The sequence below is a fragment of the Wolffia australiana genome, chromosome 11, assembly GCF_029677425.1.
Source record: "Wolffia australiana isolate 7733 chromosome 11, ASM2967742v1".
In the NCBI taxonomy this organism is placed as follows: domain Eukaryota; kingdom Viridiplantae; phylum Streptophyta; class Magnoliopsida; order Alismatales; family Araceae; genus Wolffia; species Wolffia australiana.
Window position 1 is genome coordinate 1,077,345 of NC_135845.1, and position 16,526 is coordinate 1,093,870.

Sequence of the window (16,526 nt, forward strand, 5' to 3'; positions counted from 1 at the left end):
TAATGCAATTTAAGCCTGCGCTGATGTATAATGCAACCCTTTCTTCCAAGTGGATCTACCTGGTTGACAATTATCAGAGAAGAATCCTATTATTTATTTGTTTAAGATTTTGAGAATAATAAGATTTATTTTATTTCACCAAACCAGAAATGAAGTTGGGAATACTCTTTTTTACAATTAATGGATGATGAATTTATTCTTTCCTGATCAGAAATTATTTAATAGTAATGATGCATCTAGTGTCACGGTATGCCATATCAATCATTCCGAGCTGTCAATTATACCTAAACATCACTAAAAAAACTCAAATTTATTTAAAAGCATGACAACTGTTAATGAGATAGGCCCAGAGTTAATATATAGCAAGGGGATCCAATAGTCAAATGGGTAAACTTAGGGGAACCTTCTACGATTGTAGAAATCCAATGTTAAAATGGAAAAAAAAAGATCCACTAAGAGAGAGAAACACACTAAAGAAGAAGAAAGTTATACATGTATACATTTAACAAAAATGGTTTATACCCTCTAGTCCTCTATCAACAAGTTGTTTGACTGCAATTCCAAATAGAGAGAAGGAAAAATGTTGGTAGACTTTATCTTTGTGTCTTGCCATGATGATAAATCTCTAAATTTTGATCCAAAAAACCATCAAAATACCTGACAATCAAAGCTCTTCGAGAAGCCGAGCTGCCATCTCCTTGTAGCTAACCTTCTTCTTGTCCTCATCTTGGGCATTGCCAGCCTGGAGTCCCTTCTCTGTATCTTCTGTCACCTCTCCCTCTGTAATCTTCGCACGAGTTCTATCGCGAGGCCTTGCAAGGGTCGCAGTACCACTTCCAGAACCTTCCCGCTTCCTCTGAACCTTGTCTTTCAGAGAACCAACTTCCATTTCTCTGAAAAAAGAGAGGCATAAAATAATTTCCGGTTAAGCTTATCGGCGTTGTTAAGACGGATCGCACAGTCTATCGTACCTGGCCTTCCCCGCCATCGATTCTTTAACCTTGAAAATATCAAAGTCAATGGTTTGGGGTCTAACGGAGTAGGTCTCCTCATAGAGCCTTGTTCTAGAGGTGAGAGAATCTTCGAGCCAACGGATGTCTACTACATGAAGCTGTCGAAGGAGTGGCCTCTCAATTGGCGAGAAGCTGAGAGAACAATCCCCATAATTAGAAACAAAAAAGTAAATGACTTAACCGGAAATCATGCATAGTTTCCACCTGTCATGAATCATCCAGAACAGCTGCTCCGATGATGGTGAAAGCTGTGCAGCTGCCATAGTTAAGACCAAGTGCGTGGCTGTCGAGAGATTGGTGCTGATTTGGCCGCCATGCCAGGCGACCTCAAGCTTCATACGCCGCTCACCAAGCTGTGATATGACCTTTCTACCCTCATCCCTTCACCCACATGAACATGGATGTGATGGTTGGATATGATAATTGGGTAAGGCATGATATGGGTGCTACATTTATGTGATGTGAGAGAAAAAGAAGATAAGTATTTTCCACATGACAAAGGGACCAGAAAGATTTTTTTCTGGTTTAGTTTTTTGTCCCCTTTCTATCTATTTATGTTTATCTATCTGTCTTGCAGCTGCAGGATTTATAAAATTATCAATGGGGACGTGATGGTTAGATATGACTGAGGGGTAGGCATGGGATGGACGAGAGGTATATTCGTTGTATAGACAGAAAGGGGGAAGAGGGATACAGATTCAATACCCCTACAAGTGGAGGTCCAAAAGGAAAAGAAAATAGAGAAAAAGTAATCTTACCAGTCAGGTACTGGAGCCTGGTAAAAAAACATGTAGCAATCATGAAGCAGGCGCCATCTCTTTGAAGGCCAATACTTTGCGTCATAGTGGGTGACTTCCAAAGACTTCCTCGATGAGATCATGTTGCCAAACATCTTTCCAGGAAAAAAGGCAATGAGTTGTAAAATATTTTATTATCAAGTATAGAAGACACGAACAAAAAAAGACCAAAACGATTACATTTTCAGCAATTCAGCAAGAACAATGTTCTTCATCATGAATAATAAAAATTCATAAATCTCTCAAGCACTAATTTTAAAAACTTCAGTTTTCACCGTGAATAATAAAAATTCACTAAATCTCTGAAGCACTAATTTTAAAAACTTCATCGATTTATTGATAAAAAAAACATTACTATATTTTAAATATAGTATTTAAATTTTTGCTATTTAAAATGCATTGGAAATACCAATGCATTCGAAGTTATTTTGCTATTTTTATTATCCTAAAAATTTGAGATATGGTGAATAGCATACCAGCACAAACAAAAACAGAATTATTGCCCACAAGTTTGCGATTATTTCTTTGAAAATGTCGAATGTATCCTTGCTATTTCCATTTTCGCACTACACTCCATGAAAAAAATAAAAATGCATATTCTAAAAATCTATCCATCTGTTCATCACTAAGATGAAATGGAAACCTGTTTTAAATCCGTCAAATCAATATCCCAATAGTAGTAATCAGAGTACAAGTCCATCTCCTCTTGAAGTTTCTTTTTGGAAGAGTCCGAAATAAATAGCAAGTACCTTGCAAACAAAGAGGAAACCAGATTCTAGTTTTGGCAAATGGTAAACAAAAAATAAACGTAAAAATGATCAAATTTGATGCAGATTTTACTTAGGTTGCACATGGAGAAGACGCTTTTGGGCAGAACAGTCCAAAATCCAGGAGTAATGAATTACATCACCATGTCGCATGGCAGCCTGATATTTGATCCCTGAGTTCATAACACATGTTTTTTAAAGCAATAAAAACAAAGTCCACGTCAAAAAATAAACCCTACCTTTTCTTTCAGCTGCAACACAATGAGTGACAGAATCATTCAGATTCATGGAGAATTTTCCTCCATTTTCGGTCACTAATTTGTGAAAATCCTCCAAGGTAGATGATGATGGAATATTAGCAAAATCTAAGCGCGTTAAGTAATTCTCACCATATTAAAGCATAAAAATTGTAACAATATTTCAGAGAAAAAATTACAAACATGAAACTCATAAAGAGACAAAAGGATACAAAACATCATGTGCGTGAAGATCGGTGTTTCTTCTTTGACGCCTGAGACATCAGTCTTAGCTAAGTGAGAAGGAACAACATGAAACTTATGTCTCCCTCTTTTTAATGATTTTACACGTTCTGGGGGCTCTTCATGAACGTTTCCTTGTCCTTGTGTAATTCGTATTGTGCCACTACTCGAGTGTACCAGGTCAATGAAAGCTATGGCAGAAAGAAACAAATGTTTGAACTTATAAAAAGGAAGAGCTAATTCTAAGAGCCAAAGACCAGTAGCCCAAATTATTCAATGGCAGGTGATGAGGAGTCCTCATCATCCTTGTCATTCATCTTAACCAGGATGATGATAATGAAGTTATCATTGTCATTGTCTCTTTTTCAAAGTCATGATAACGACAATGATTGTCCCCCATCATTGCTTCTCATCACTCTCTGTTACCCTCAATCAGATGACAAGAGACAATGATAACAACTGGGTTTGGATGATGTTTTTCATCATTGTCCACAAACACTAACTCAGACTTAATTTATCACACAAACCTGGCTAAATGGCGCAAAAAATATATAAGGAGAAATATTAAGGGTACCACTCGCAAATCACTTACACTGGACATCCAGGCACTCATGCCAAGGTTTATCATATCTTACACGATCAATTCGAGGGAATCTCAAGCTGTATGGGGCTGCAAACACCTAAAAATGATAGATATGATATCTTCGTTGAGGTTGAATCCACCTTTCATCCTTGTTGGAAAAAGAAATATTAGTATCAAACCTCAGACTTTATGGTTCTAACATCACTGGTGATAGAGAGTATTACAGATCTGAAAATTTTGAAAACAAAAATTTACAAAAAGCATCAGTATCATTTGAATTGGATGTCATCCACCATGAGTTTAAGACACATTCGTCGGTGATTACCTGTCAGGACTTTCGACCCAGACATCTGGTCTTTCCTTTGCATGGTAGGTAACATCAAAGAAATGTGGAGCTTTCTTTGGATACTCGTTTCTCCTGTAAACCTTGACCACATGAGTAAATATAATTTTTGGGGCAAACAGTTAACAGAGAGACCTGACTACCTTAATATGTAAGAAACGTAAGGCACATAATCCCTCCCTTCCCCTCTTCCTCTCTCTCCCTCCTGATACAAATTAATTTTTCTCATCTACATTCTGCCTGAATTCACATAAATTTTTCTTCCAAAGTTGATAGGCTTTCATCACAGGAATGATTTTTAGAAGCTACTAAACATAATTTTATAAAACATGTTCACAAAGAATTAAAAAGACTTCAATCCAAAGATTTAAGGGGTCTGACGTAAGGACTCAATGGAGAATAACTAAATTAGGATAGTTGAAATAAAAAATTACAAACAAGACCAATGTACCTGAAAAATGGGTTTAGCTTATCAACGAGAGAATCAAGTTCTTCATCAGATAGCCCAGAACCAACTCTACAAAATGAGATGAATCTGGAAAGAGAAAGAAGTTATCACTGCTATAAAGTGAATTTAAAATGATCCCATCTGACGTAATCAAAATCCTTATAGGCAAGAGTAGGAGGGAAAGAAAAGATAAAGTCGCTATCTGACATAGAGGTACAACATCTGGCGGACAGAAGTCGATAACTTAATCGTCTGGCACAAAAAACTGGTGGAGTGAAGTCACAAGGCTATCTCACAATCCAAATCTAAACGATTCTAACCTGGAAAGATTTTTCTATTTTCCATTCTTAGTATCAACACAACCAAAAGAACTTCAAAGGGGGAGAAAAGATCATGACTTATGTATTTTTCCAAAAATATTAATGTACCCTAAAGACATGGAAAATAAATCTCACATTTTAAAAGTATGATTAAGCTTACTTTTCTACTTCACCACGATGAAAATTTTCATGGCTTACATTCAAAAGCTAAAATCCAATGGTTTAGCAAAACCAAAGCAAAACAAGAACTAAATATCATTTTATGAAGTCATGATAAGAACTAAAAATGGACCATGAATTAACAGGTATGAAATTCTTTCTTCGAGAAAATTAGATGGATAGATAAGTATCACTGAAATGGGCTTAACACACTGCTTTGAAATAAAACCATAAAAAAACAATTATTATGATCAGAATTTTATAACTGTAACTGATGCCCAACACCAAGTAGTGACCATGTTGTCAATGACCTGATGGAACAATAAATCGATGACCACTATCTCCTGAATGGAAGTCTAGGAAAATTCTTTAATATACTAATTTTTCTATACTTTAGCTGCTCGTTGATCAACTTCTGTGTCATGTATATGAAGACATGATGTCACGGATGAAACGGAAAAGAGAGTCCTAAGCCTAAGAAAGACACTTCCCAGCAAACTAAAGGTGGTGCTATACCGCCTTGGGTGATTATCAGGTTTAGAACCATCAGCTAAGGCCATCAGAAACTGTGAAACCTGCAACCAACCAACAAGTTAGGTTTCAGCCCTTAAAAATTACCAATGAAAGACTCAAAAAGTAACTTGATGTCTACCTGCCCTCCTCGACGTCCAGAACCAAAATATCCTCCTAGAGGGAAAAAAAAAATGATATAGTTTTTTGGCAGAAAAATTGAAAGCTAATCAAGTTTCTACAAAACCACAAATGCAAACCTATGATAAGGACATCTAAATCTGCACCCGCATGGATGTAATCAGGTTTCAGCTTCAGCCATTTTCCACTTCGGTCACTGGGTTCCCACTTGGAACCCAGATCTTTCAGAATAACACCTTCATCCCTGATAAAGCGAGTTTAGTAGAGACCAAGATAACCAACTAAGAGTTGTAGAATTGAAAAGCAGACAACAATAGCTTTGATCTAGATGATACCGCATCAGGTAAAGAAACTCGGACAATGAAGTAAGTTGTGACACTGTAAGAGCATCATAATAAATTTGAGAATGCCAGAGGGTAGTAAAAAGGCATCGACCAAAAACAATGGAAAGATACTAAAATGTTTTATATTCCATCTTCGTAATCAATCAATCAGGTCGGCACTTTGGGAGTCATTAGAGATATTTGAGTCAGTTTCCATTTCATTCTGGGACAAAAACAATAGTAAGTTTTTACGCGGTCTCGACAGGACAGATTTCCATGCTCATTGGAGCTGCTGGAACCATTCCCCATGGCGGACGTGCACTCACTCTCAAGGCTTGTCTGATCACTCCCCAATTGTGTGGCAGATGCTGCAGGGTCATGGCCAGTCTACAAATTTCATGATGGTCAGATCTGGGCTGCAGGAGCAGGCTTTCAATGAAGAAGTGGAAAAATGGTAGTCATCCCAGTCCATGCAGGGTACTGTTACAGCTAAACTGGCTCTAAAATTGGAAGGGCTCCAAATTCATCTCCTCGGAGTTCGGAAACGCATTTGGGAGGAGAGAAACAGACGGTCAAAGGTTTTGGATAGCATAAAACAGTTAGATGGTCTGGAGGACACAAGAACCCTTACAGTAGAGGAGGAGACGAAGTAAAGAAGTACTGAGAACCCGTCGCAGTGGGTGATAAAAAGTTGGAGATGGAGTGGAGGCAAAGATCATGACAACCAAGGCTGAAGGAGGTGGACGCCACACTCGATTTTTTCACCTCACAGCAAACAGAAGGAGACGATCAAATAAAAATATTTAAGTTACAAGTAGGGAACTAAGAAATCGTGGGGTCACGGGCAATAGCTGAAGCTTTGGCAGAACATTTTAGAGCCCTCTCAAGAAGGGAGCCCTAAAGCCGCAGGACATGGAGTGGTAGAGGACCCACCAAGATGATGTGGGACCAATGTGGAGTTTTCTTTTAAGAAAGATAGGGAAGATCACACAAAAGCAATGACCCTCCCGATCTGATAAATAAAATGATTCTTAAGTACACATAAGGTTTAAAAGGTCACCCTCCCTGGCCGTGGTCCTTAAAACCATGCAAAGGCAAAAATCACCACTGCTTGTACAACAGCGTCCATCCTGATTTGAAGGCATCAGATCTCTGGTAGAGGCTAAATCCAGTGATCCTCATATTTTAAGAGGGGCATATCAGGGAGAAGCGAAAGAGAAGAAGATCCAATGCCTTAGCCCAAATCAAGATCTTGGATAGCCTAAAGGATGTTAGAATCCTAGCACAAGAGTAGGAAAGGGAACGACATTGCCATAGAGAGACATTAACAAAGGAAGATTAGAAGGTGGAGACGGATTGGTGGCAGAGCTCGAGACAAATTCTTTCATTTTAAGGCAAATGGGAGGAGGCACACCAACCAAATTTTGAGGGTGCAGGCTGGAAGCCAAGAGTATGTAGTAGCCCATGCAGTTGGTAGAGCGCTGACTGATCATTTTAAGAGTTTCTCTTGGCAAGGGGCTAGACATAAATGGAGGTGAAGTGGACAAGGAGCAACTCTGTTGAGTGCAGCACAACAGGAAGAACTGGTGTGTCCCTTGTTAGAGACAAAGTTCCGACCCAGCATCAAAGGACTAAGCGAAGGAGCCCTGAGCCGGATGGCCTCACAGTTTTCTTTTATTTTGTATTTTGACCGACAGTCAAGACAGTGGTAATGTCCACAATGGTGGAGTTTCGCCAATGAAAATTTTGGATTAGAAAGAATAAACCGTGCATACTTAGTGTTGCTCCCAAAATGCCAAGGTGGCACTAGAGTGGGAGATTTTCGGCTTATTGCATTATCCAATTCCATCTATCTTATCATAGCCAAGGTCTTGACCAACCCATTCAGGAGACTAGGTAGGACCTTTTCAACCCATCTTTATTCCTGGACAACAGCTGGTTGATGCCACAGTTCTTACATCAGAAAATTAGACGACACGAAAAAGAACAAAGGTAAATGTGTTTATATGGAAAGTGGATTTTGCCAAGGCGTATGACTGCCTCGACTAGGACTTCGTATGGACATTTCTATGACCTCAAGGCTTTCCAGACGAATGGGTTGGGGGGGTTAAAAGATGTGTTATGTCTCACTTTTTTTCAGTCCTGGTGAATGGGCAGTCTGAAGAGGGATAAAACAACAAGGGATTAAACAAATATGCTCTCTAGCACCACTGCTCCTTGTCTTGGCCATGGATGCCCTTGCCATAAGCACTATAGAAGCTTGCATAAACAGCCTGTTGAAGGGATTTCAGACCGCTAGTTTCCCAATACGCGGATAATACCACATTCTTCATGGAGGGTTCTGAGAATGAGGCCAAGAACCTATCCATACTGCTGGACCTAATCATGGATTGTTCAGGGCTACACATTTACTGCGCCTAGTCAGCCTTTGTTGACTTTAGGTTGTCGCAAGATGAGGAAGCCCTGTATTCCAGAGCCTTGGGGATGCCAAATGATATACTACCCATGAAGTATTTGGGTCTACCATTGACAGGGGGTCGTATCAGGAACACAGATTGGTAACCGGTACTGGAGAAGGTAGAGCAGAAGTTTGAGGGATGACAAGCCAGCATGCTATTGAGGGGGGGACGATTGCTGTTCCTCTGACACGTGCTTTCAGCGATACCCATCTTCTATTTCTCGGTGTTGAAGATACCAATGCGGGTCAGCAAGCACCAGTAGAGCATCACGAGAAGGTTCCTATGAAAACGCATAGGATTAGAGGAGGGCAGGGGGATGGCCCTCATATCACGGGACATAGTATGCAGACCAATCTGTTTTGGGGGGACCTGGGAATACTGAAAATGCAAGATTTGAACATAGTTTTACTGGCCAAGTGGGTGAGCAGACTTATGGGAAGGGGTACAAATATGGCCACCCATGCATGTCTCATCATATGGAGACAAAAACCCCCCCTTAAGGTGAGATTTTTCCTTTGGCTGCTTCTTTGGCAAAGACTAGTGATCAAGCTTGTTAGAAAGAGATTGCTCTCGGACGCTTAAACGGAGTGTGCTATCGCGCTAGCAGCAAAGAAGACAACACCCAGCTGTTCTTTCAGTGCTCATTTGGCCAAGCTGTATGGACCCAAGCTGGGTGGATGTCTCAGAGGCCTTTTGGGACTCTATTCGAGGCACCCCACACAGTGCTTTGGGCATGGACAACCCTTCACAGTGCTTTGGGCATCACGACTGCCTGGAACAAAGCCATCTTCAATAGACAGGAAGCATTGACTGATGCTGTTGTACAAGCAGTGTTGTATTTTACATCTGCATGGTTTAAAGGACCATTGCTAGGGCACAGAGAGGCATTCTAGGCCATTTGTGTACTTAACGATCATATTTATATATCACATCGGGAGGTCACCGATTTTGTGTGATCTCCCCTATCTTTCTTCAAAACAAATGATACCTATCAAGGAGGTTTTAGGAGAAAACAAATTTTATAACTTCAACCCATTCCCCTCAAGCTGGGGATTGAACATCCATCATTCCCTAATTGCAAAAGAATTGATGGAAGCCTCTTCAGAACCCTTAGTGAGAAGATTCACACACTATTTAGTAGAGTGCAAGTATGGCGCAAAAGTGATGGAGAAAAGTTGTGATCCACTTCAATGCAACTGGTTTGACAATATTGAACTGGGTCATGTGTGAGTATTTTCTGTTGTGCCACATTTGGTTGGGTTTCAGATAAGGGATCTTAAGATCTTCAGAGCGACCCTCAATACAAAGTGCATCTCACAGTCTGGGAGCAAGCGCACAACATTTGGCTTCTAGCATTGAACATTTCCCCACCCAGACTTTTTGCTCTACCACTGCCTGAAACTCTACACCAATTCTTCCTACCAATGAATATTTCCCATAGCCTAAGGGAAAGTCTTAATTATGCAGACGGCTGTTGGACGTTAGAGAAGAAGATTTCATATTTAGATGTGACTTTGAGTTAAGTATATATCTAGAGGATCAAGTGATTGTTCTTTTACCTTCTCTCACATGCTTACGGAGCATAAAAGGCAAGTCCAAAATTAAGGTGAGTTGGTCTACAGTTGGTATTGGGAAGTTAAAATCCTTGAAGAAGTTTTTGAGTTTTGGTATCCCAAAAATATTCAATAATTCATTTTCAGAGGAGGGTTGGATTACAATAGGCTGATGTTGGGAAACTTGCTCTTGTAAAGTTAAGAGTAATATGCTGAGATCAGCATGCATGCCCATTATATCATGAAAGAGATAGATCAGTTGATAAGTGAGGGGGAATAGACATAATGCACTTAAAATGGCAAGTATAGGGAAAAGAAAAAGCTTTATCTTCACTAAAGGGTTTTTCACCTAAATACAAATATCAATATTATTCACCAATAGAAATAGGAAAATAACGGTCATTATTGCTTTCTCACCTATTTTCAACCATTTCTTTGTAGAATTTTTCTACATCGTCCAGCGTTTTTGCCATAATAGACCAGCACGGTTCACCTGGAAAAAAGTAATAAAAGGGATCAGCAGGTCCACAGTATTTATATGAAAAAAGAGATGGCAAATTCAATTAGGAACAGAAGCAGAAATGAGAGATTTGGCTGTGTCCACCAAAAACAAACTGTCCTCGCATTTCAAACTATCGCTTAAAATTTTTTACATCAAAAAATGTATCACAAACACTAAAAAACGTTGGAATATGATATGGTATGATACGATATCCGAACCCCCAGGGATATTTCACTCATGAGTTTTAGGAGTTTGAAAAGACCCACATTGTATTTCTGGTTAGTTTTGTCATTTTATCCCACTAGGGGCATTTTGGTCACTTTGAGCTTGTACTGTCCTTTTGTAGGGGAGCCCTCCCATTTGGATGATGGGCAAGAAGAAAATTGAAGCATGTTGGGTTCCATTATCTCCCCCTTCACGGGCAGAAAGGAGGAGGAAACGAGGGATAGTGGTTGAGGCGCATGGTGTCCCGTTGGTACATTGCAGAAGATCGACATATGAGAGGATTGTCGAGTCTTTCGGACGACTTACACATATCATCTCGACGGGGTTGGAGTCGGGGGACCCTTGAGTGGTTTTGATGGAAGTCGAAATGATGGAGGGAGATCCGACACCAGGGTCAGTCCAAATCCATGGCTGTGATGAAACTTTCAGAGAGGGTATCCGAGCCAGACCACTCCCACCAGCACCTTTTGGAACCGGGGGGCATGAGGCGCGACAGGGAGAGGTGGTGGGGAGTACTCCCAAGCGACTACACACCACATTGCAGCCCAAAGATGACATGCCGGCACCAGTCAGAGATAGAGGGGACCAAGCCCAAGGAGAATCTGTGACATCGGCTTCTTTGACACAATTGACTGCAGATGTTCGAGCAACAAAGAGTAGCGGGTCAGACCCTCCACAAAGGTTGAAGGAATTGGATGAGGCGACCATCCTAATATCTCAACAGGGTGACCCTGCCACACAGGGGCAAGGACAACGGGGGAGGAGATTAAGGGCAGCCCAAAGAACACGACGTATCACCAAGGAAGATCTCCGGCGGTTTAAAGGTATTGTATATCGTCGGGGGAAACTTGCCTTGACGGATGAGCAGGGAAAGGCGACATGGCTAGTGTCAGGGAAAAATGGTCAGATGCGACTGAGAACGGAAGGACCATCAAGGAAGACAGTTCCGCGTCCGTTGGTGGGTGAGGGGACACAGCCTGCAGCTTTCCCAAGCCAAGGAGTGGAAGCCGTGATAGAGAGGAAGTCAGACATGCAGTTGACGATACGTGAACTGGCAGAGAGAGTGGAGCTCCTATCGGAGCAACCATTGGGGGGGAAATCACCAACACAATTATGAGGTGCATCTCCTGGAATGTACATAGTCTCCGTGATGAGGGGAGACGTGGTGTGGTGGGAGGGTATTTGCGACAATGGGGAGCTGATGTGGTATGCCTACAAGAGACAATGCTGGAGAGGTGTGATGCCAAAGAGTGGAACTTGGTGGGGCGAGGGTTTTTGGAGGGTTTCGTGGCAGTCAATGCAATCGGCAGATCAGGGGGCTTATTGGTGGCATGGAACACGGTGACCTATGCTAACGAGAGGTCTTGGACAGAGCAGTATGTGGCTGCAGTTAAAATTAAGAGAAGGTGCGACAACCGCCACTAAGTGGTCGCATCAGTCTACGTCCCAGTCATTGAGGCACGCCGGTACATGCTATCGGAGGAGCTGGAGGCTGTGGCCTCGCTCTTCCAAGGGACCGCCATGCTTATTGGAGGGGATTTCAACGTGACATTGGAGTCGGGCGATAGGCCAGATGGGACGGGAGGGCAAGATCTGGGCTCGGAGGAGTTTTGGACCTTTACATCACGAGCGGGCATGCAAGAAATGGGGCCAATGAATTGTGTCTACACATGGAGAAGTACGAGGGGGCTTAATACTCTCTCCTGTTTGGACAGGTTTCTCTGCTCAGTGGAGTTATTGGAGGAATACCTGTTGGCCGATGTGCGTGCACTCCCTAGACCATTGTCGGATCACACCCCAATTTTATGGCAGAATAATGTCGGCCAAAACAGACCCACATACTTCAAGATGGATAAATCGTGGTTGTAGGAGAAAGGGTTTAGAGAATAAGTGATGTCATGGTGGTCATCTCAACCCGGCAAAGGCACAGCCATGGTGCAATTGGCCACCAAACTGGCAGGCTTGCGCCTTCATCTATCAGAATTCAAGAAAAAGATCCTACAGAACTTCACCGTCGTAGAGATGAAGCCCTGACACGAGTTCAGCAGATAGATGCCCTGGAAGATATACGGGGCTTAACTGATACGGAGCTCATGGAGAGAAAAAACTGCAGAGGGATAGTTGAAGACGAAGACAAGAAGCTAGAGCTTGACTGGAGACAGCGATCTCGCCAACTATGACTTAAGGATGGGGACGCCAATACTTGCTTTTTCCACTTAGCGGCAAATGGAAGATGGCCGCTCGAATCAAATACTCCGAGTGAAAGTGGGGGCGCAAGAATTTGTCGGGACACAGATGGTTGGAGAAGCGCTGGCAAACCATTTCAGAGAAGTGAATAGAAGAAGGGCTCGGAACTAGTGGAGATGGAGCGGTAGAAGTACATCCAAGTTAACACAAGCCCAACAAGATGAGCTGGTGAAGCCATTCCTGGTGGAAGAAGTGAGGAAGGCAATCAAGCGCTTGAATGAAGAGGGTGCACCGGGCCCCGATGGATTCCCAGTATTCTTCTTCAGCGAATTTTGGGAGGTGATCAGATCAGAGGTGATGAGTACATTGGAAGAATTCCGGCGTGGTAATTATGGCTTGGAGAAACTAAACCGATCATATTTATTTCTGCTGCCCAAGCGCTCTGGTGCCATCAACATGGGGGACTTTAGGCCCATTGCACTCTCGAATTCTATATATCTTATCATCGCCAAGGTGTTGGCGAACAGGCTAAGGGTGGTAATTGGAGACCTGATCGGACCTTTCCAATCAGCTTTCATCCCACGTAGACAACCGGTGGACAGTGCGGTGGTGGCGGGGCAGATCGTATCCACATGGAAGGCGAAGAAGAGTAAGGGGTTCATATGGAAAGTTGATTTTGCTAAAGCATATGACTCGCTTGCCTGGAGATTCCTATGGTCTGTTATGCGCAAACGTGGGTTCCCCGATGAGTGGGTGACCTGGGTAAAACGATGTGTTACGTCTCACTCCTCGATACTGGTCAATGGTCGTGCTGAGGGGGGATGGATCCGGCCACAAAGGGGAGTCCGACAAGGCTGCCCACTAGCACCGCTGTTGTTTCTACTTGCGGTGGACATCCTGGCCACCTGCACAGTCAAGGCCTGCGAGCAAGGCCTTTTCAAATGCTTTCAAACAGCAAGCTACCCTGAGGGCATCCCGCTTCTGCAAAATGCAGATGACACCACGTTTTTCATTGAAGGCTCGATGACAGAAGCTCGTATTCTATCAGCATTACTCGATCTGTTTGCGGACTTCTCAGGATTGAAACTTAATCGAGCTAAGTCCACGTTCGTAGGCTTTGGACTTACTTTAGAGGAAGAGACACAATGTGCTGAAGCTTTAGGCACACCTCGATGATCGCTCCCGATGTGTTACTTGGGTCTCCCATTAACAGGGTGGTGTATTCTAGCAGATGAATGGCATTCGGTGGTGGAGAAAGTAGAAAGGAGGCTAGAAGGATGGCAGAACAAAGTACTTTCGAAAGGGGGATGACTGGTACTTCTACGGTCGGTGATTTCTGCGATTCCGATATTCTACTTATCGGTATTTATTAAAATACCAGCGGGAGTGGTGAAGCGCCTGGAGGGGCCGATGAGGCGGTTCTTCTGGGGAGGCAATGGAGAGGAAGAACGAAAGGGGGTGCCGCTAGTAGCGTGGGAGATTGTATGCAGACCTGTAAAGCACGGAGGGCTGGGGATCCTACATCTGGAATCAATGAATTGGGCACTGTTGACCAAGTGGATGGAACGGATTGCAACTTCAGTGGAGGGGCTGGTTTTCAACATCCTGAGAGACAAATATGGCTCCGAGATAGACTGGGAGAGACGTTGGGCTAGAGTCAGAGGAAAGTCCCCTTTCTGGAGCGGTCTGCGTCAAGCCATACCTCGCATTCTCGAGTTCTTTGAGCCCAGATTGGGAGATGGGGCAATATTTCGCTTTTGGACTGACAATTGGTCCAACCACGGCCCTATGCATTTGAGGTTCCCAAGGCTATTTGTGCTAGCACGAAATCCAGAGGCCACGGTCAGGGAATGTTGGGATGAGGCTTGGGTCCCTATGTTGACAGATGCTTTATCATAGCCACGGTTTGGGGAGCTTATGGACCTGCAGGAGTCACTTCTACCTTTCAGACCGAAAGCTGATTCCCACGACGGTTGGATATGGCGGGGGTCGTCCTTCTCGGTGAAAGATGCATATTTGAAATCCGAGGAACAGCTCGGGACGACGAGACGACCAGTAAGGCCTGCCATATGTTGATGACGCTCAAAGTCCCCCTTAAAGTGCGGTTCTTCAGCTGGTTGTTGAGGCGTCGAAGACTTGTCACACGAGTCTATCGACGGAAATGGACCCCTGCAACTCCCATTGGCTGCCCTATGTGTGACAGGGGAGAGGAAAATTGCTCCCACCTGTTCTTCACATGTCAGTTCGCACAGGGCGTCTGGGCATCACAGCAATTACCGGGGGTGGATATCTCCTCAGACGAGGCCTTTTGGGCTTTAATTTCTGACGGAAGACACGGAAGCCGACTTGATTGGGGCCGCTTGCTCACAGTGCTCTAGACGATATGGATACATCGAAACGAGGTAGTGTTTAACGAGAGGTCGGCTTCAATAGAGAATGCCGCTCATGATGTGGAGGCGCTGAAGTCGTTTTGGGGTGGAGGGAGAGGGTAGCCTATTTTGAGTTTGATTGTACATTGTTTGTACATAATCTTTATCGTAAATGATAGCAAGTAGGCCACTGGTTCCGGGTGGTCTTCTTTATTGTTCAAAAAAAAAAAAAAATTATCTCCCCCTTCACAGGCACAACCCATTATCTCCCTCTATGTAGGAGAGTTTATTCCACCACTCCCTTTTTCTTGGCAACATCCATTCCATCAAGTCCTATCTTATTTTCTCGGTGATGATCTCACAGCCATCCTTCCCCACTAACCAATAAGAAGTGCAGGTTCTTATTAGAGTTCTTAAAAATAGATGTGAGTGTTCTCCCAAACGGAAAGGCGACAAGAAGTAACTACTGGTGCACATTCAGCAAGGAGGGAAAGTGGAGGGGAAACTGGACAGTGGATGTGGCTGATCGGCATGGGTGACTTGGCCCTATGTAAGGTCCAGGTCAGTAAAGGAGAAGCTCTTTGGAGGTACAGGTGCTGATCCAGCAATGTACTTCTGTTGACCTGAAAGATTCCAATCTATTGATCTGTTGATCTCAATCTATTGATCTTGCCAGCATATGACCCCCAAACTTTGTTGTTTCCTTCTGTTTTCCACCTTTGGCCTTTTTCCCTATGTATTTCTTAATTGGCTTTATGATACTATAAAACTACCCTTGTGAGATCCGATTGGATACATATCATACAAGGGCAGGTCTTACTGGTCTACGCGGGTACTACCATGTAAGTGATATGATCCCTAATCTACTAATTTCCCCTTAGGGGTAGTCATGTCCTTTCCCTTGTGCATGTTTTCATTTAAATAGAGCACCCTCCCTTTAGGGGGAAGCAGATAAGTATTTGCTATTGGAAGTACCCGTACCTTTCTCTCCTCTGCGTCTGAGCTTCATCCCTCCCCCGCAATCTCCGTCTCTCGTGACCTCTCTTGATCGTTCTCCACTTCACTGCATCTTCAGGCGGCTCATCCTCGGCCGATTCCCTACTGATAAGAACTTCATGAGCACATACCAGATGAGGAGCAAGAGAAGATGATACTACACGCGCAGCCCAATAAAGGCACGTGCCAAGCTTCAAATAAAAAGAGACGGAAATAAGAAGGCATAAATAAAGACCCAAGCCGTGGACGGGGGAGAACTTGAAATTTGAAGTCGCATCTGGCAAGATGGCTGGTGGGAGATCCTCCTGACCAGAAGAGCAAGAACCAATTCGGTTTGCTCTGAGTTGTTCGT

At 43.1% G+C, this 16,526-nt stretch overlaps 1 protein-coding gene across 1 annotated transcript in view; it reads right to left on the reverse strand.

The window, feature by feature from the left end:
• Positions 1-453: 453 nt before the first annotated feature.
• The window catches only part of ATLIG4 (DNA ligase IV), a 38,237-nt gene continuing 22,164 nt past the window's right edge, over positions 454-16,526 (reverse strand). Inside the window, exons 12-27 of the mRNA XM_078582891.1 lie at positions 10,313-10,388; positions 5,680-5,804; positions 5,562-5,596; positions 5,426-5,484; positions 4,434-4,517; positions 3,965-4,057; positions 3,819-3,867; positions 3,649-3,736; positions 3,047-3,247; positions 2,817-2,942; positions 2,651-2,750; positions 2,454-2,559; positions 1,772-1,905; positions 1,218-1,394; positions 972-1,145; positions 454-893 (exon numbers count right to left, since the gene is read on the reverse strand). Coding sequence (XP_078439017.1) covers positions 665-893; positions 972-1,145; positions 1,218-1,394; positions 1,772-1,905; positions 2,454-2,559; positions 2,651-2,750; positions 2,817-2,942; positions 3,047-3,247; positions 3,649-3,736; positions 3,819-3,867; positions 3,965-4,057; positions 4,434-4,517; positions 5,426-5,484; positions 5,562-5,596; positions 5,680-5,804; positions 10,313-10,388 — 1,856 coding nt within the window. The 3' untranslated portion in view covers positions 454-664. The remainder of the gene's footprint in view (positions 894-971; positions 1,146-1,217; positions 1,395-1,771; positions 1,906-2,453; positions 2,560-2,650; positions 2,751-2,816; positions 2,943-3,046; positions 3,248-3,648; positions 3,737-3,818; positions 3,868-3,964; positions 4,058-4,433; positions 4,518-5,425; positions 5,485-5,561; positions 5,597-5,679; positions 5,805-10,312; positions 10,389-16,526) is intronic.